General features: G+C 37.3%; 1 protein-coding gene across 3 annotated transcripts in view; it reads left to right on the top strand.

Annotated features, from left to right (window-relative positions):
• The window catches only part of GTF3C3 (general transcription factor IIIC subunit 3), a 44410-nt gene that overhangs the window by 10937 nt on the left and 12111 nt on the right, over positions 1-21362 (top strand). For all 3 annotated transcript variants that reach the window (XM_027590518.2, XM_027590519.2, XM_027590520.2), the window contains 9 exons: positions 8486-8677; positions 9524-9689; positions 13056-13203; positions 14023-14092; positions 15066-15169; positions 16296-16467; positions 18438-18640; positions 18971-19072; positions 20348-20483. In XM_027590518.2, the coding sequence (XP_027446319.1) occupies positions 8486-8677; positions 9524-9689; positions 13056-13203; positions 14023-14092; positions 15066-15169; positions 16296-16467; positions 18438-18640; positions 18971-19072; positions 20348-20483 (1293 nt within the window). The remainder of the gene's footprint in view (positions 1-8485; positions 8678-9523; positions 9690-13055; positions 13204-14022; positions 14093-15065; positions 15170-16295; positions 16468-18437; positions 18641-18970; positions 19073-20347; positions 20484-21362) is intronic.

The following is a 21362-nucleotide window of genomic DNA, read 5'->3' as shown; positions in this document are numbered from 1 at the left end:
GAGGAAGCTCCATACTGTTTTCCAGAGTGGCTGCATCAGCTTGCATTCCCACCAGCAGTGTAGGAGGGTTCCCCTTTCTCCGTATCCTCACCAACATTTGTCGTTTCCTGACTTGTTAATTTTAGCCATTCTGACTGGTGGGAGGTGGAATCTCATTGTGGTTTTGGTTTGTATTTCCCTGATGCCGAGAGATGTTGAGCACTTTTTCATGTGTCTGTTGGCCATTTGGATGTCTTCTTTGCAGAAATGTCTGTTCATGTCTTCTGCCCATTTCTTGATTGGATTATTTGTTCTTTGGGTGTTGAGTTTGATAAGTTCTTTATAGATTTTGGATACTAGCCCTTTATCTGATATGTCATTTGCAAATAGCTTCTCCCACTTGTCAGTTGTCTTTTGGTTTAGTTGACTGTTTCTTTTGCTGTGCAAAAGCTTTTTACCTTGATGAAGTCCCAATAGTTCATTTTTTGCCCTTGCTTCCCTTGCCTTTGGTGATATGTCTAGGAAGAAGTTCCTGCAGCTGAGGTCAAAGAGGTTGCTGCCTGTGTTCTCCTCTAGGATTTTGATGGACTCCTTTCTCACATTTAGGTCTTTGATCCATTTTTGAGTCTATTTTTGTGTGTGGTGTAAGGAAATGGTCTAGTTTCATTCTTCTGCATGTGGCTGTCCAATTTTCCCAACACCATTTGTTGAAAAGACTGTCTTTTTTCCGTTAGAAATTCTTTCCTGCTTTGTGGAAGATGAGTTGACCATAGAGTTGAGGGTCCATTTCTGGGCTCTCTATGCTGTTCCATTGATCTATGTGTCTGTGTTTGTGCCAGTACCATACTGTCTTGATGGTTACAGCTTTGTAGTAGAGCTTAAAGTCCGGAATTGTGATGGTTTTCCTTTTCAACATTCCTCTGGCTATTCGGGGTCTTTTCTGGTTCCATACAAATTTTAAGATGGTTTCTTCCATTTCTGTGAAAAAAGTGGATGGTATTTTGATAGGGATTGCATTAAATGTGTAGATTGCTCTAGGTAGCACTGACATCTTCACAATATTTGTTCTTCCAATTCATGAGCATGGAACGTTTTTCCATTTCTTTGTGACTTCCTCAATTTCTTTCATGAGTATTTTATAGTTTTCTGAGTATAGATTCTTTGCCTCTTTGGTTAGATTTATTCCTAGGTATCTTATGGTTTTTGGGTGCAATTGTAAATGGGATCGACTCCTTAATTTCTCTCTCTTCTGTCTTGTTGGTGTATAGGAATGTAACTGATTTCTATGCATTGATTTTTATATCCTGCCACTTTACTGAATTCCTGTATGAGTTCTAGCATTTTTCGGGTGGAGTCTTGGGTTTTCCACATAAAGTATCATATCATCTGCAAATAGTGAGAGTTTGACTACTTCTTTGCCGATTTGGATGCTTTTTATTTCTTTTTGTTGTCTGATTGCTGAGGCTAGGACATCTAGTACTGTGTTGAATAGCAGTGCTGATAGTGGACATCCCCGCCGTGTTCCTGACCTTAGGTCCCCCTTAGGGGGAAAGCTCTCAGTTTTTCCTCATTGAGAATGATAATCGCTGTGAGTTTTTCATAGATGGCTTTTATGATATTGAGGTAAGTACCCTCTATCCCTACACTCTGAAGAGTTTTAATCAAGAAAGGATGCTGTACTTTGTCAGATGCTTTTTCTGCATCTATTAAGAGGATCATATGGTTCTTGTTCTTTTATTAATGTATTACATCACATTGATTTGCAGATGTTGAACCAACCTTGCAGCCCAGGAATAAATCCCACTTGGTCGTGGTGAATAATCCTTTTAGTGTATTGTTGGATCCTATTGGCTAGTATTTTGGTGAGAATTTTTGCATCCATCTTCATCAGAGTTATTGGTCTGTAATTCTCCTTTTTGATGGGGTCTTCAGTTTTGGGATCAGGTAATGGTGGCCTCATAAAATGAGTTTGGAAGTTTTCCTTCCATTTCTATTTTTTGGAATAGTTTCAGAACAATAGGTATTAATTCTTCTTTAAATGTTTGGTAGAATTCCCCTGGGAAGCCATCTGGTCCTGGGCTCTTGTTTTGTTGGGAGATTTTTGATTACTGCTTCAATTTCTTTGCTGGTTTTGGGTCTGTTCAGGTTTTCTATTTCTTCCTGTTTCAATTTTTGGTAGTTTATACGTCTCTAGGAATGCATCCATTTCTTCCAGATTGTCTAATTTGCTAGCATAGAGTTGCTCATAATATGTTCTTGTAATTGTTTGTATTTCTTTGGTGTTGGTTGTGATCTCTCCTCTTTCATTCATGATTTTATTTATTTGGGCCATTTCTCTTTTCTTTTGGGTAAGTCTGGCCAGGGGTTTATCTATCTTATTAATTCTTTCAAAGAACCAGCTCCTAGTTTTGTTGATCTGTTCCACTGTTCTTTTGGTTTCTATTTCATTAATTTCTGCTCTGATCTTTATCATTTCTCTTCTCCTGCTGGGTTTAGGCTTTATTTGTTCTTTCTGCAGCTCCTTTAGGTGTAGGGTTAGATTGTGTATTTGAGACCTTTCTTGCTTCTTGAGAAAGGCTTGTATTGCTATATACTTTCCTCTTAGGACTGCCTTTGCTGCATCCCAAAGATTTTGAACAGTTGTGTTTTCATTTTCATTTGTTTCCATGAATTTTTTTAATTCTTCTTTAATTTCCTGGTTGACCCTTTCATTCTTTAGTAGGATGCTCTTTAGCCTCCATGTATTTGAGTTCTTTCCGACTTTCCTCTTCTGATTGAGTTCTAGTTTCAAAGCACTGTGGTCCGAAAATATGCAGGGAATGATCTGAATGTTTTGGTACCAGTTGAGACCTGATTTGTGACCCAGGATGTCACCTATTCTGGAGAATGTTCCATGGGCAGTAGAGAAGAATGTGTTTTCTGTTGCTTTGGGATGGAATGTTCTGAATATATCTGTGAAGTCCATTTGGTCCAGTGTGTCGTTTAAAGTATTTCCTTGTTGATCTTTTGCTTAAATGATCTGTCCATTTCAGTGAGGGGGGTGTTAAAGTCCCCTCATATTATTGTATTATTGTCGATGTTTCTTTTTTTTTTTTAATTGGCTCATATAATTGGCTGCTCCCACGTTAGGGGCATAAATATTTACAATTGTTAGATCTTCTTGTTGTATAAACCCTTTAAGTAGGATATAGTGTCCTTCCTTATCTCTTATTATAGTCTTTGGTTTAAAATCTAATTTGTCTGCTATAAGGATTGCCACCCCAGCTTTCTTTTATGTCCTTTAGCATGGTAAATGGTTTCTCACCCCCTCACTTTAAATCTGGAGGTGTCTTTGGGTCTAAAGTGAGTTCTTCCAGGCAGCATATTGATGGGTCTTGTTTTTTTTATCCAATCTGATAACCCTGTGTCTTTTTTTTTTAAAGATTTTATTTATGTATTTAATTGACACAGAGAGAGAGACAGACAGACAGACAACGTGAGACAGAACACAAGCAGGGGGAGTGGGAGAGGGAGAAGCAGGCTTCCAGCCGAGCAGGGAGCCCGATGCGGGGCTCTATCCCAGGACCCTGGGATCATGACCTGAGCTGAAGGTAGTTGCTTAACCAACTGAGCCACGCAGGCACCCCACCCTGTGTCTTTTGATTGGGGCATTTAGCCCATTTACATTCAGGGTAACTATTGAAAGATATGAATTTAGTGCCATTGTGTTGCCTCTAAGGTGACTATTACTGTATATTGTCTCTGTTCCTTTCTGGTCTATGTTACTTTTAGGCTCTCTCTTTGCTTAGAGGACCCCTTTCAATATTTCTTTTGGACTAGTTTGGTGATCGCAAATTCTTTTAGTTTTTGTTTGTCCTGGAAGCTTTTTATCTCTCCTTCTATTTTCAGTGACAGCCTAGCTGTATATAGTATTCTTGGCTGCATATTTTTCTCATTTAGTGCCCTGAATATATCATGCCAGTCCTTTCTGGCCTGCCGGGTCTCTGTGGATAGGTCTACTGCCAGTCTAATGTTTCTACCGTTGTAGATTACAGACCTCTTGTCCCGAGCTGCTTTCAGGATTTTCTCTTTGTCTCTGAGATTTGTGTGTTCTACTAATAGATGTCGGGGTGTTGACCTATTTTTATTGATTTTTGAGGGGGGTTCTTTGTACCTCCTGGATTTTGATACCTGTTTCCTTCCCCACATTAGGGAAGTTCTCCGCTATAATTTGCTCCAGTATACCTCCTGTCCCCATCTCTCTTTATTCTTCTTCTGGAATCCCAATTCTAATATTGTTTTGCTTTATGGTATCACTTATCTCTGGAATTCTCCTCTCGTGATCCAGCAGTTGTTTATCTCTCTTTTTCTCAGCTTCTTTATTCTTCATCATTCGGTCTTCTATATCACTAATTCTCTCTTCTGCCTCATTTATTCTAGCAGTTAGAGCCTCCATTTTTGATTGCACTTCATTAATAGCCTTTTTGATTTCCACTTAGTTAGATTTTATTTCTCTAGAAAGGGATTCTCTAGTGTCTTCTATGGTTTTTTCAAGCCCAGCTAGTATCTTTATAGTTGTCATTCTGAAATCTAGTTCTGACCAACATCTTACTAATGTCCATGTTGATTAGGTCCCTGGCATTCGGTACTGCCTCTTGTTCTTTTTTTTTGAGGTGAGTTTTTCCATTTTGTCATTTTGTCCAGAGAAGAATAGATGAAGGAGAGAAGAAAATGCTAAAAGGGTAACAACGACCCCAGAAAAGTATACACTAAACAAATCAGAAGAGACCTGAAACCGGGGGGAGAAGAAAAGAAAAAAAAAGGGATGTGATCAGGCTGCTGAATAGAACAGAGCCACGCACTAGATTTTGGGTGCATTTTGGTTTGTTAGAAGAAACTGCCTCCCAAAATTTTAAAGAAAGAAAAACATATGTATAAAAATAAGGGTAAATACAATGAAGGGAGGGAATATGACTCTAAAAATGAAAATTAAGAAAGATTTTTTAAAAAGGAATTGATAAGTTGGTTGAAAAAGGAAAGAAGAAAAATTAAGAAAAAGAAATAGAAAAAGAAAAAATAAAGAAAATTAAAAAAAAATATCTTTTGAAAGACTAAAGAATCATGGGGAAAAGGCCATGAATTCTATGTGCTGTATTCCCCTAGCGCTGGAGTTTTGCAGTTCTCATTGGTTAGTAAACTTGGTCTTGGCTGGATGTTCTTGCTGATCTTCTGGGCGAGGGGCCTGTTGCAGTGATTCTTAAATGTCTTTGCCCCAGGCAGAATTGCACTGCCCTTGCCAGGGGCCAGGCTAAGTTATCCACTTGGGTTTGCTCTTGGTAGCTTTTGTTCCCTGAAGGCTTTCTGCGCTGCTTTGCAGGATGAGAATGAAAATGGCGGCCTTCCAATCTCTGGCCCTCGAGGAGCCAAGAGCTCAGGGCCCCACTCCTCAGTGTGCCCTCAGAGAAAAGCAGTCAATCACTCCTGTCTCCCTGGTCTCCGGCCTCACTCTGAGCTCACCCAGCCTGTGCCCGAGCATTTCTGTCTCTGGTCCATGACCCCGTTTGGAGTCTCCAAACCCAGTAGATTCCTGAGGCGCACTCTCGTGCTGCTCCTCCTGGGGGACGGAGGGGAATCTCCCCTGATCTGCTGCTTGTTGGGCCCCTGCTCGAAGAGTGTTTGCCCAACTGTGCCGGCGATCATGGTTTATGGCAGCCCCAAGCTGAGAGCCTACTCCTCAACTCACTCTTTGCGGCCAGCTTCCCTGCTACCGATACCTGGGAGGTTCTGCCACACTCAAGCACCCTCAGTCTTTCTGTGACCCTGAGCGTCCTGAGACCATACTGTCCCAGCGAGGGTTCCACCCCCCATTTAGCCACTGGAGTGACATCCCTCACCGGAGCAGACTTCTAAAAGTTCTGATTTTGTGCTCTGCTGTTCTATCACTTGCTGGTAGCTGGCTGATGGAGGCTCCGTCCACCCCCCCCCTCCAGTCTGTCTTCCCATATATGGCCTCGGATTCACTTCTCTGCATGTCCTACCTTCCAGAAAGTGGTCACTTTTCCATAGAGTTGCTGCTATTCTTTTCTTTGATCTCCTGTTGAGTTTATAGGTGTTCACAGTGGTTTAATAACTATCTAGGTGAATTCCTGGGACTGGGCGAAATTTATGTCTCCTACTCTTCCGCCATCTTGCTAGCCCAGTCTCCCTTGACTGATTTTTACAGAAATATTTTTATTGCCTTCGCGTTTTTTACTTTTCATATTCTCACTTAAATTCTTTCCTTTCCACTCAAAGAGTCCCCTTTAATATTTCTTGTAAGGGCTGGTTTAATGGTGATGAACTCCTTTAGTGTTTCTTTGTCTGAGAAACTCTCCTATTTTGAATGACAGCCTTGCTGGATAGAGTATTCTTGTTGCAGACTTTTCCCTTTCAGCACTTTGAAAATATCCTAACACTTTTTTATGGCCTGCAAAGTTTCTACTGAAAAATCTGCTGATAGTCATATAGGGTTTCCATTGTATGTAACTGTCTTCTTTACTCTTGCTGCCTTTTTTTTTTTAGATTATTTATTTTAGAGAGAGAGAGAGAGTGGGGGGGTTGGGCCAGAAGGAAAAGGAAACAAGTAGACTCCCTGCTGAGCATGGAGACTGATGTGGGTGGGGCTCAGTCTCATGACCTGAGCCAAAATCGAGTCAGATGCTTAACCAGCTGAGCCACCCAGGCACCCCTTCTCTTGCTACTTTTAAAATTATTTCTTTATCACTACTTTTCACCATTTTAATTACTATGCATCTTGGTGTGAACCTCTTTGGGTTACATTTTGGGGGAATCTTTGTGCCTCCTGAATCTGGGCATCTGTTTCCTCTCCAAGATTAGGGAAGTTTTCAGCTATTATTTCTTCATATAAATTTTTCTGTCCCTTTGTCTCTCTCTTCTTTTGAGATCCCTATAAATCGCATGTTATTATGCTTGATGGAGTCATTGAGTTCCCTAAGACCATTCTCAATTTGCATTATTTTCTTTCCTCTCCTTTGCTCAGCTTGGTTACTTTCTAGTACTGTGTCTTCCAACTTGCTAATTTGTTCCTCTGCTTCATCTAGCCTGCTATTTATACCATCAAGTGTATTTTCTTTTTTTTTTTTTTTAAGTAGACTCCACATCCAGCATGGAGCCCAATGTTGGGTTTGAACTCACAACCCTGAATTCAAGACCTGAGCTGAGATCAAGAGTTTGATGCTTAACCGACTGAGCCGCCCAGGTGCCCCAACCATCAAGTGTATTTGTAATTTCATTTATTGTATTTTTGATCTGTGATTTGTTCTTTTTTATCTCTGTGTTAAGGGTCTCCACTCTTTTCTTAAGTCCAGTGAGTATCTTTATGATCATTACTTTAAATTCTTTATCAGGCATATTACTTACATTGGTTTTGCTTTGGTCTCTTGCTGTGGTTTGGTCCTCTTCTTTCATCTGGGCTCTTCACTGTGAAAGTCTGTTTTTCATATCCTTCTCCATACTACGGGCTTACTCCCCACTGTGGACAACCCCATCCATTTCTCTCCCAGACTGTGTCTTTGCCCTTCCTCCCTTCTTCAGTGTGGCTTCTCTACTTTTAATTGTGGCATTTGTTTTGCCAGTCTTCAGATCATATTCTGGGTTATTTATGCTGAAATGAATGTTATCTAGTTGTATCCATGGGATGAGGCAGGATTAGGGTCCTCCTACTCTACCATCTTCCCAGCCAACCCTCCTGAAAATCTTGTTAAACGTTTCCTGGATTGGGGCACTTTGGCCAGCTCAGTTGGTAGAGCATGCAACTCTTGATCTTGGGTGTAGAGCTTACTTAAAAAAAAAAATTCCTAGATTACTCATTAGGATAATTTGAGGTCACTGCTTTTTTTCTACTCCACCAGAGACAAGATTAACCAAACTTTTCCTTAAGGATATTTTGTTTGGTTCCTACTTTCCAGTATTATCTGTTCTTTATTCCAGGTTATAATTGTTTATTTTTAACAATTATCTTTGATTTTAATCCCCTATGATCTTAGAACTTCATTTCAGAAACATTTCAGAAATGTAGATTAACTATTCACTTTGATATCCTCAGTTAGATGCAGTTTAGCTATCCTTAGTCCGTTCATCCCATACACCTGTGGTTATTGGATCATGAAGATTAAATAAACACTGTTGTGATGATGTTCTTTGGGATGAACTTGCTGAGTTATTGAGCCATGTTTAACCTTAGCAAATGGGGATTTTCATTAAGGTTGCATGGTGGAGAGTAGAATTTTTTCATGAAATTACACGTGGCTCAGAGACAATAATACTAAAATACTAATTTTGTATGAACATGAAGTAAAGCAAATTTAATTTTTTTTCTAAATTCTATTAAGTAGTTTGTATAATTCTGCTAGAGTGTTTTAAAGAGTTTAAACATTAAAGAAAGGATCCATGGTTTGAACCATGGGATTGATGTCATCTCATGCCTCTTTCTTCAGCCAGTAGAATTTGTTTTTTTAATTCATTTTAGCTCCTCTGGCTTATGAGCCATTTTCTACTCTTGCTATGATATATGAGGACCAAGGTGACATGGAAAAATCTCTTCAGTTTGAGTTGATTGCTGCACATTTAAATCCTAGTGACACCGAAGAATGGGTTAGATTGGCAGAAATGTCTCTGGAACAAGACAATATTAAGCAGGCTATTTTTTGCTACACAAAAGGTAATTAAAATGTTTTTCTTATTTTGTTTGATAAAATGTTACATAGTAGATTTTTTGATAATTGTACTTACTACTCTGGGGTGATGTTAGCTGAAGTATATTTATTCCTTATATTCTGGCATCCCAGAGCTAAGTATTTGGGGGTCTCTCTGCTTTCATGTTTATCAGCACTTTATATTATGAGCTAATACAGCACAAAAGTTGGTAGAAGAACAGTACCTTCAATTTTCTGCTAAGATCATTGTTGGTTCTAAGCTGTTCCTTGAGGGTTAACATCACACGAGAGTGACCAAATGAAGATTAATATAGAGATTCGGGTTCTGTCTGGTCTTAGACTAAACTTAGTTGAGAGTTCCTGTGAAAGTAGTTTTGTTCCAGAGTAACCCACTTAGCTCTCTTGGAGAATTAGTTTAGAGTGGTTTTGTTTTGTTTTGTTTTGTTTTTTATAGACAATCTAGAAGATTTATTAAATAGACAGGGAGGGTGACAGATGGGTCTGAAGAAGTCATTCAAACAAAGGAGAAGCAGAGAAATGGGGCTGGGGATGGGGGTGCCCTCAGGAATAACACGGGTATTCCAAGTGCTTTTATCATCTACCTATGCCCTCTCCTGATTGTCTCAGTGTGCCAAATCCTTCCCCTTCCTTGAGGTCTTTGTATTGTCTGTTTCTTCCGCGGGGCCCAAATTTCATGCTCCAAAGCTCCCCACATTTCATTACTCTTCATTCAAATGTCTGCTCAAATATTACTAGTGTTTTTTATTTAATTTTCTGAAAAGAGGATTGGTCTTAACCAGGTATCATGAACCCCTTTTTGAAGTAAATCTGTAATTTTTTTTTCTTTTTAGCTCTTAAATATGAACCTACTAATGTCCGTTATCTATGGGAGCGATCAAGCCTTTATGAACAGATGGGAGATCATAAGATGGCAATGGATGGTTATAGGCGTATTTTAAACCTTTTGTCTCCATCTGATGGAGAACGTTTTATGCAATTGGCTAGAGATATGGCAAAGTAAGTTTGGAGTATATATAGATGCTCCTGTTAATCATCTTATTTTACAAATCAAAACACATATTTGAAGTAAAGTATATTTTTTTTTGAGGTTTCAGAGAAGTGTTTTACTTCCTATGTATTTATACTGTGCTTAAATATAGAGGTGGTTTTTTATTTTTTTCAGTACTTTTCTGTTTGCAAGTCAGCTCTGTGGTTACTCAGAAAAATTTGTATATACAATTGCCTTCAAGTGTTCAGAAACTTAAAAGTGGGGCATGTTCTAAAAGGATGATTAGGTTGCCAGGTTTCCATGACTTAGTTGAAGTTATGTACATTTGCGGTTATATTATTTTAAATTGTTTGTTGTAAATGTGCTAATGAAATGTTTTTGATCTGGGTTTTTTATAATCATTTTATCTTTAGTCAGTAGTAGAATAACATTTTAAGACAAAAAAACGTTCTTTATAGTTGACACATGCTACTAACTGTGATATATATTTTATTCTAAAATATTATGTACTACTACGTTTATTTCTCCAATATGCTGTACATCAAAGCAAAGCAAGAAACATTTGGCTAAATAATGTCTTGTCATAAGCTCTCTATTCTAGGGATATCTGTTATATAGTATTTCAGCCCAGGATCAACGATCTTCATCTGGGTATCTTAGGGTTAACCCTGTTAACCTTGTGGCCATTGTCATAAAGATGCTTAGCTGTGAACTCACTCCCTGTTATCATAAGGATGGGTTATGTAAGAATACTAGAAGCATTTTTAAGTAATGTGTTGAGGCAAGGCAGCTCTAAGTTGATCCTCTGGTGTATATGATGAGCATTGAGGAACTTTTCAGGTTATCTGCTATTGGTCACATCTCTAGCTGTCATAGTGATTAGCCCACTAAGCCTCTATTTTATGAACTATTAGTTGACCTTTGATAGTAAATTTGTTTTCCACTTGTATTATTTATATTTTTGTTGGGAAAGTGTGAGGATGAATAGTTTTGCCACTGTCATAGAGATCCTTCCTACATGGAATTATGTTACCATAACTTCAGTTTATTAGGATTTCTCTCAGATGCTATTTTTCTTCCAGAAATATTTATTAAATATAAATTATGTGCTAGGCAGTGTATAAGACACCAGGAGATCCAGTATTGAATGAGTTTTAATTTTCCTTGCCCTTGAGCTTACTTTTTAGTTGAGGGAGACAAGCAATAAACAAAAACAACTAAATATATACTATGTCAAATGTTAATAAGGGATATGAAGAAAAATGAAGCAGAAAAGGGATGGGAAGTTGAAGTATAGGGGTATATTATTTTAAATAGGGTGGTTAGAGAAGGACTCAGTTCCCTATGTTATGATCATATGACCTGAAAGTAAACTGAAGGAGGTATGGGAGCAGATATTTAGGGAAGAGTGTCACAGGCAAAGAAAATGGCAAGTGCAGAGGTATGTTCTGGGAACAAGCTGAAGGTTTAAGGGAACATAGCAGGAGCTGAGATCAGAGAGGTGTCAGGAAAAGGTCATTTGGCCCTAGCAGGCCATTGTAAGTGCTTTAGGTTTTACTGTGAATGAGTTTGGGAGTCATTAGAAGGTTTTGAGTAGAAGAGTGGCATAATTTGGCTTTAACTTTAAATCAGTTTTGACTATTATTTTGAGGATAGTTTGAGGAGTGGTAAGGGCAGAAGCAGGAAGACCAGTTAGGAAATTATTGCAACAGTCTATGAAAGGGGTAATAGTAGTGTGGTCCAGGATAAAAGTGCAGGAGGTGGTGAGAAGTAATCAGATTCTGGATGTATTTTGAAGGCTGAGCTCTCAGGATTTTCTGATAGGAAATGGTGTGTGTGTGTGTGTGTGTGTGTGTGTGTGTGTGTGTGTGTGTGTGTGTGTGTGTGTGTGTGTGTGTGTGTGTGTGTGTGTGTGTGTGTGTGTGTGTGTGTGTGTGTGTGTGTGTGTGTGTGTGTGTGTGTGTGACAACACACACAGATGACAGACACGGGAAGAGTTCTGAGGACTAAACCCTGAGGTCCTCCAGTGTTAGAAATCAGGAAGATGAGGAGGAAACAGCAAGGAGACTGAAAGGAAATGGGCAATGAAGTAGGAGGAAATGAAGAGAGCATGATTTTCTAGAAATATTGAAGAAAGCACTTCAAGGAGGAGGGATGATCATCTATGTGAAATAGTCCAGGTAGCTCACGTAAAATGAGGACTGAGTATTGATATTGGAGATGGGGTGGGAGTTCCTTGGGGATAGGCAGCTCTAAGGGGAGCAGAGGAATGGGGAGATAATTGGTATGGGTTGTAGGGGTAAGAGATAATTTTTAAGTTGGGAAAAATTACAGTTTATTTGAATTCAGATGGTATAACCCACAATTGAGGAACACATTGAAGATTCATGAGAGAAGGGACGATTGCTTGAGTGAGATCCTTGAGTAGGTTGGAGGGACTGGGATCTAGTTGGGCGTTGGCCTTTTAAGTGGAGAAGGTGGCATATATGGCCATGGGTATGTGTAACTAGGAAGATATGTTGGGAATATGTGAGATGTTATGATCTGGTTCTCTTTGCAAACTAAGAAGCAAGGTTATCAGCTGAGAGTGAGGATCAGAGAGTTTTGGAGGTTTGAAGAGAAAGGAGAAGATGAGAAATAGTTGTCTAGGTCCTTGGGGCCTTGCTGCAGCATTTGCATCACCTGGGATCCTCTCATAAATGTAGAATCTCAGCTCTACCCCATCTCTACTGAATCAGAATATGCCTTTTTACAAGATCCCCAGTTACTTTGCATGCATATTCAAGTTTGAAAAGTACTGGACAAGGTAACTGTAGCAAGATTGCTGATCAGCACCATGGGCCCACTTAAGGCTTATGATTGTCAATTTAGAGTGAGCCCAGTCAGCATGGACAGGTGGTGGTGAAGAGCAGGCATATTTGGATTAACAAGGGTTGGGGTTTTATCATATGACTTTATCAGAAAGGAGAGAGGGGCAAGAGAAGTGAGGAGTTGTGCAAAGGAATAATTATAATGTTGGTCTGTGGAGAAAGAGGAAAGTGAGGGCAGGAAGCAGCAGGACATGAAACAGGTAGATGAATCCTTTGTAGATTCCACTGAGGTGGAAGAGTTGTTGGAGTTAGGTGACGGGGAATGAAGTGGAATGACATGAGGTAGCTTTTGGAGAGTAAGATGCTTGGCATGATGACATTGTCATACTGATGTTGCCCATTTTTTTCTGCATCAGCTGTGATTATGATTTTAAAGAAAAGTTTTTCTCCTCCCCAATTTTAAGAAAATGAAAATCATAGTTAATAGATGGTCTAAGCAAGGATATGAGTCTTATAATCTGAGTTAAATAAATATTCATCCATTTTGTCATTTATTTTTTTTAGAAGTTACTATGAAGCCAATGATGTTACTTCAGCTATTAATATAATTGAAGAAGCTTTCTCAAAACATCAGGGCCTTGTCTCCATGGAAGATGTTAACATAGCAGCTGAACTATACATTTCTAACAAACATTACGACAAAGCTTTGGAGGTAGGAAAATGTAATATGTTTCTCTGTAAGATTTTGGACACATTTCTGCATTTTAGAAATTTATATAAATTGACAATTCCTCACTTTAGTTATAAATATTAAGCTACTTACATACTAAATTATATATTTAAAGTCTGTATGGAAACAGATTTCTAGATTCCATAGTAATTCCAGATGAAATATAACATATAGTTATATGATGAAAGCTCTCACCATTAACACAGTTGCCAGATATGTCTGTACTTCAGGGTAGCAGGACTCAGCAGCCAGACTGATGGCTATGATTCAGTTCCTAAGCTGTTGGGAAAAGTAGTTTGGTTTGATATGGAGGAATTCTATATCTTTAGTTAAGCATGAAGAGAGCATGATTTTCTAGAAATATTGAAGAAAGCACTTCAAGGAGGAGGGATGATCATCTATGTGAAATAGTCCAGGTAGCTCACGTAAAATGAGGACTGAGTATTGATATTGGAGATGGGGTGGGAGTTCCTTGGGGATAGGCAGCTCTAAGGGGAGCAGAGGAATGGGGAGATAATTGGTATGGGTTGTAGGGGTAAGAGATAATTTTTAAGTTGGGAAAAATTACAGTTTATTTGAATTCAGATGGTATAACCCACAATTGAGGAACACATTGAAGATTCATGAGAGAAGGGACGATTGCTTGAGTGAGATCCTTGAGTAGGTTGGAGGGTCCTACCTGCTTTTTATAGTCCATTTATATAAGGATTATTTGAATTAACTATACAAATCTTTGCGTTGTGAAGAGGTTTTTCATATATATCTATTGTATCATTTCTTTTTTTTTCTCCATTCTTTTAGGTAATTACAGATTTTTCTGGAATTGTGCTGGAAAAAAATGCAGAAGAAGGAACTTCAGAAGAGAATAAAGGTTGTAGTTTTTTCTTCATAGGATAGTGTACATAATCCTTTCTTGTTTATAATGTGGCATTTTGAAATTGATAGTTAATGTTCTCATAACAAGTTTTCCCAGAAGCATTTCTTTCCTCATAGAGATTTTGTATCTTTTTCTTGTGAATATTTACTCACAAGAAATCTTAAAAAAATCTTTTCATTTCTCAGTACATCCATTTGAACATGGCATTTCTCATTGCCTGGGGTCTTTTTAGTGACATGTGAAAAAAGAATGGATTACTGAACAGTATATCAAAAACCTTTAGATCTAAAGGAATTTAATTTTCAAAAGGACAAAATACTCTCATTGAAAAATTTCTACTTCAAACTTAAGCATTCACATAAAAAGTAGAAACTAATAGGATTGCTGTCCTTTGTTTGAAAACTAAAATACGTAGTTAGGAGTCTAGTTAGAGAGTCATACCTGAAGTGTGGCTTGCAGTGTCTCTTTCAGTTCTCTTCCTCATCCCTGCTCTTTTCTTTGTATCATGCCCATTAACTGTTCTGTGAAAATATTAGCATGCAAGACCCTGAGGTTGTAACAAAATTGAACTCTATGGGCAGAGTAGATGTGCCTGTTCTTGTAAGAAAATTCCTATGTAATACCTTCCATCTCTACCCCATGAGGCTTTTGGTGGTGGTGGGGAAGGGTGAGGCACTTGGTACTTGAGTACTGCCTGCTTCAGAATAGCTCCCTCCCTGTTTATGTAGGTTTCAGATAAGTGGATAAACTATTAGGAAAAGAATAGGAAGGATAATTCTACCAAAGAACAGACTGATGGAAGTATAAAGACCTAGTAATAGAGTTGGTCAAATAGAATTGGCTATGGAATCATTTACCCTGAATGAAGTAAATGAGATCTTACGTACAAGATGTAGTTTGCTTCATTTGTTCTACTTTCTAAGCTTGTATATAGGAACTGTTTTTTGTCTGTCCGTCTAATCCAAAGCTGGTGAGAATGTTACCTGCACCATACCTGATGGTGTGCCAATAGATATCACAGTGAAGTTGATGGTCTGCCTTGTACATCTCAACATCCTCGAACCACTTAATGTAAGTAACATTAAGATCTGCACTTCAGATACTTCAGATCAAATCCACATTATTTTCTTTGACAGGAAATTGTAAGTTTTCCCTAAATTTCACATTTTTCAATAACCAGGAAGTCACCATAAGCATAAATTGTTTGTGTGTGAATATCTTATAAAAGCTGAACAGGACTTGGAATAATTTGGTTTTCTTTTTAAATGAGAACAACCCAGAGATCAGAATTTGAGATTGGGCTTTTTAGACATTTGGTAAATTCTGACAGCTCTTCTCTTTTGCCAGCTTTGGACTAAGTTATTTCATTGAATAAAAAAATTTATTGGGCATTTACTTTGCAGACCTTAGGATAAGGTATTGAATACAATATACAAATCCCTGCTGTCATAGATCTTTTGTTCTAATGGGATGAAATAGATAATAAAATAAGTATGTAAAATATAGGATGTTAGTTGGAGATACATACTCTGGAAGAAAATCAAACAGAAGAGAGAGAATATTGGGGGTAGGAGGAGTTGCAGTTTTATTTTATTTATTTATTTTTTTAAGATTTTATTTATTTATTTGACAGAGACACAGTTAGAGAGGGAGCACAAGCAGGGGGAGTGGGAGAGGGAGAAGCAGGCTTCCCGCCAAGCAGGGAGCCTGATGTGGGGCTTGATCCCAGGACCCTGGGATCATGACCTGAGCCGAAGGCAGACGCTTAACGACTGAGCCACCCAGGCGCCCCAGGGGTTGCAATTTTAAATAGGGTGGTTAGGAAAGGCCTCTCTGAAAAGGTGACATTTGAATTAATGACAGAAATATCAGCAAACGCAGAGGCCCTGAAGCTTGGGTATGTTTGACTTGGCAGAGGAAGAGCACAGCAGGTCAGTGTTATCTTAGCTCCTACCATGTCTGCTTATAACAGGCTTCAAAAGTAATATGTTAAATGAGTGAATGATGGCAGTATGAGTTCTTTTTATTAGAGATACAGAAATGAATAGAAAAATGATTATTTAAAGCTGTTTTCATTAAACCTTGCTCCTTTTAGGCTTGCCTCAGATAACTGATAGATATGTAAAAAGAGAAATATACATAGATATGCATATTTGTAGTGAACATGTGACTTCAGCCTTTTATTTTTGGGGTCTAGCCTCTTTTGACAACACTAGTGGAACAGAATCCTGAAGATATGGGAGACCTCTATCTAGATGTTGCTGAAGCTTTTCTGGATGTTGGTGAATATAATTCTGCACTTCCCCTCCTTAGTGCACTAGTCTGCTCTGAAAGATACAACCTTGCAGTAGTTTGGCTTCGGCATGCAGGTAATTTTTTATGGGAGGGAGAAGTTTTAATCATATAAGCAGGCAAGAACTTACTTTGAAGATGGTAATAATTATTTTAAAATATTAATGTCTTGGTGAAAGTGAAAGTTTCTGGTTTCAGGGCAGTTTTTGAAAATCAGGTTTTTTTGTTTGCTTGTTTTTTGAGTATAGTTGACAAGTTACGTTAGTTTCAGATGTACAACATAGTGATTCAATAATCCCACGGATGTCAGTATTTTAAATTGTTTTGGTATGCCACTACATGATTTCCCCCACACTAATGCTTTGGAAGAATGATTCATTTAATGGTACCAGAATGAAGTAAGACTAACATGTCCTTGTTAAAAATACCTTGTATATGTCTTTTACCTGTCTTAACCATAGGCTCTGATTTCTAGTAATAGATTGTCAGACTTGGGGTGCAGTCTAATTTTAAAGAGTTTTAATGAATTTATATTAAATATGTTATTTTGAGAAAAAAAGTTAATGTATTTTCAGTGTTCTTTGAGCTGCAGATATGCTCAAGATCGGGTTTTGTGTATCATTTCATTTTATTGTATCTAAATTTATAATAATCTGAAATACAGTAGAAAAATAGCTTAAGAAAAATAACTAAGTTTCTTAAATGTGTGAAAGCCAAAAAATATTCTAGTAGGATTTCGTATTGAATCCACATAAAAGATGCATTAAAATTTGAATAGTCTTTGTCTAAAATACTGCATGATGGCAGAATAGTTCTAATAGTTCTTGAAATATTACATAATGGTTGAAAGTACTCTATAACTAGAGAAGCATTGATTGACAATTTGGGTTATTTTGCGACATATCACAGATACAAAATTGCAAAAAAACATTTAATGATAACTCTTTACTGTTTGGATGACTGAACATGAATACAAATGTGATACCATCATAAAAACTTACATTATTTATGGTATTTGAATTTTAAAGACATAAGCAGGGAGTTGGAGTTTTTATTGCCTGTTATCAAAGTTTAACCTAAAGATGATACTCAGCAGAGAGTTGAGAAATTTGAGATTTAAGAAAGCAATTGGAGGCAAAAGTACCATTTTAGGAGGGAATTGCAGTGAAAAAGGAATGAGATGAAAAAATCCTAGATTACTGTTGTCACTATTACAGTGGAGAGTTCAACTGATGGGACTTAATGATTAATTGACATAAAATTTGAGCAATAGAGCCCAATAATCCCCCTTCTGAGAACTTATCCTGAGGAAATAATTGAGTGAGATGAGGGGAGGTAGTTCATATTGGGGATCACAAAACCTAGGAGCCTGGCAAGTAGCAAAATGAGTGAATTGGGCAAGTGAAGAATTTCAAGGGTAGGGGGAAAACCTGGAGAATCCTCTCTAAAGGATGCTGCTGCTGTTTCTCAGATCCACATTTTTCAAAAGAATCCAGTAACTTGGGAGTTCATAAAAATCCTAATTTTAAAAAATGTGGACCGTGTATTGTTTTTAACAGCACTGTGGCTTAAAAAACACGTCTGTGGGCTAAATTGGTTTGCCAGTTTTTAAACTATGGCTTATATACATGAAAATGTTTACTACTGTGTTATTTATTAGAGTAAAAATTTGGAAATAACCTAAATATCAGTCATAGTATGGTGAAATAAATAATCAGTTGAATGTTATAACCATTCAAAATGGTAAGGAAGATGTGGGAATTGTTGAAAGCTTAATGCTAAGTGAATAAAGCAGAACCCCAAAGTGTATGTATATGTTGTTTATATCCTTGTAGCTATTTGGATTTAGTTAGAGAAATCGATAGATTGATCAGTCAATAGATGGAGACTAGAAGGGTTAGTTGTTTTAAAGTACTAGAAATATGCATTTCATTTTTGTTATAATTCTTTTTATATTGCTGTAATGTTTCTTTAAAATGGAAAAATAATCTTGGCAAGCTTACAAATCTGTAGATCATATTTATGCTTTATTTTAACATCATCTTAGAATGTTTAAAGGCCTTAGGCTATATGGAACGTGCTGCGGAAAGCTATGGCAAAGTGGTTGATCTGGCCCCTCTTCATTTGGATGCAAGAATTTCACTTTCCACCCTTCAGCAGCAGCTGGGCCGTCCTGAGAAAGCTCTGGAAGCTCTGGAACCAATGTATGATCCGGATACTTTAGCACAAGATGCAAATGCTGCACAGCAGGTAGACTCTGTCACATAACTGGAAGTTTTTCTTGGTAGATTGTATTTTTGAACATTTTTCTCCATTAAGGATGTCTATAACATATATCTAAAAAGTTTATTTTAGTGTATTAAATTCAGCATTTTTGAAAAGTGATTTTGAATCTTAAGTTTCAGCCTCTTGTTAGACATTATAAATTACAGTATCTAAAATATTGGATCTTAAGTTGTGAAATTCCATAAAGCAAATGTTCTTAAGGTTTCATTTCTAAAATAAAACTTTTCTGTGCAAACAAAACACCTTGCAGAAAGGAATCTTGTCACATTCATTATCATGTGCTCATTTATTTAGGAACTGAAGTTACTGCTTCATCGTTCTACTCTGCTGTTTTCTCAAGGCAAAATGTGTGGTTATGTGGACACCTTACTTACCATGTTAGCCATGCTTTTAAAGGTGGGTAATGGTCTTTCTGTATATTAGCATTGTTGACTTCTTAAATGTTTAGAATTTGATTTAAACATAGATTATAGCTATTAAAGTTGTAAAAATGAAAGTCAGGTACAGACAGAAGACTTAGAAGTTAATGGTATGTACAGTTGACCTTTGAACAACATGGTAATTAGGGGCACCAACTCTAACGCAGTTGGAAATCCATGTATAACTTTTGACTTCTAAAAACTTAACTACTGATAGCCTACTGTTGAATGGAAGTCTTACTGATAACATGAACAGTTGATTAACATGTATTTTGTATGTTGTATGTATTATATACTGTATTCTCCTTGCTGGAGAAAAAAAATGTTAAGAAAATTAGAAGGAAGAGAAAATACATTTACAGTACTGTACCATAAAAAATTCATGTATAAGTGAATCTGCAATTCAAACCTATGTTGTTCAAGGGTCGACTGTAATTTAAAGTTCTACATGAAAGTATAAACTTGACTGTAGAGTAAGTTCAACAAAATCTTTGCGAGTACATATCTAGAAAAGCAAGAACCATAACATAATCAAGTATTGGCCTTCTGGACACTACCATATTGCAAAATTGTTCGTTTTGCAAAAATGTTTTCCACATGTGACATCATTTCTGAATCTCGCGTTTTTACACTAGACTGTAAGTAGTTTGTGTGTGTGTGTGTGTGTGTGTGTGTGTGTGTGTGTGTGTGTAAGTTAATTTATGTAACTTCTTTTTCCTTACTAAGGTGTGATCTAAATTCCTCTGGTAAGAAAAAAATCAGTGTATTCATTCTCTTTTAGGTGTTTAAATACACAATGCTTTGGCCTTTTTTTTTTTTTTCCTACTAAGAGTTCAGGCACACCTGCAATACTTCCATCCCAGAGATTTTCTTTTTCTTTTTTTTTAAGATTTTATTTGTTTCAGAGAGAGTGAGTGTGTGAGCAGAGGGAGAGGGACAAGCCGACTCCACGCTGAGCACAGCGCTCAATGTCCTGGGACTCAATCCCAGGACTCTAAGATCATGACCTGAGCAGAAGTCAGAGGCTTAACCTGCTGAGCCACCCAGTCACACTGCCCCCACCCCCCCCATAGATTTTCTTTAAAAAGTTATATGACTGGAGCGCCTGGCTGGCTTAGTTGGTAGAGTTTGCAACTCTTGATCTCGGGGTTGTGAGTTTGAGCCCTGCGTTGGGTGTAGAGATTACTTAGAAATAAAATATTAAAAAGAAATTATATGACTAAAAAATCTCAAATTTTTATCTTTAATTCAGGTAGCAATGAATAGAGCCCAAGTTTGTTTGATATCTAGTTCCAAATCTGGAGAGAGGCATCTCTACCTTATTAAAGTGTCAAGAGACAAAATATCAGACAATAGTGACCAAGAGACAGCAAATTGTGATGCAAAAGGTAATTCTTTCATTTGCTTTATTACATAAAATTTGGCTGAGTTAAAAAAATATTCATGAAGTATCACCTGATAGTAACCTAATTGAAAATATACCCTTTCAAATAAAATGAAATTTTCTAATCCAGATCCCTTAAGTATAATAAACTCATTTGATGTTAAAAAAGAAAGGAAGGTTATGTAAATTAACTTTTAAAAAATTAAAAGGAAAACATCTGCTTGGATCTTTCTGTGAAAAAACTAAACAGAACTTTCGACTTTTTTTAAAAAAGAAAATATACCTTATATTAAGAAATTTGTGAAGATTAGATGGCAATATAAATTACTATATTTGTCCAGTGACTTCAATGACATGTTTCATTCTCTGTTAAATTCATTTTTGAATGTAGCAATAGTCATAGCAAATGTAGCAATAGTCATAGAAACTCTGAAACTAAATTGCTTTGACCCAGTCTCAGGTAATATGATTTTAAAAGGCGTCTATTTTTAGCTGGTAATGCATCAAGTAAGTTTGGGTGACATTATTACTCAGAAAACATGAAAAGAGTCTAAACTAGAGGTATCAGTCTGGCAGAAAATTATTTCATTGTTAATTAATTCAGTAGACATTTATTAAATAATTGTTACAGGCATGGCAGTATGCCTGGCATAAGTTTTTAGAATTCAGAAGAGCTGAATCTCTATAAGCACATTTTAAGGACCTAACATTAAGCAAAGTTTTGCAGGGGAGCAGAGTCAGGAGAGGAATGAGGGTCAGCTGCTCATAATCTAGCCGTAAATGCCTCAGAGCCCTGCCATTTCAACAGTCCATGAATTCTGGGCCCATGCAAAGGTAGACTCTGCTTCATGTGTTTAGGACTGTATTTCCTTAAGTTATATTT

This window comes from Zalophus californianus, chromosome 3 (genome assembly GCF_009762305.2).
Source record: "Zalophus californianus isolate mZalCal1 chromosome 3, mZalCal1.pri.v2, whole genome shotgun sequence".
Classification (NCBI taxonomy): domain Eukaryota; kingdom Metazoa; phylum Chordata; class Mammalia; order Carnivora; family Otariidae; genus Zalophus; species Zalophus californianus.
The sequence above is the reverse complement of the archived record's forward strand: the minus strand, read 5'-3'. Positions and strand labels throughout refer to the sequence as shown.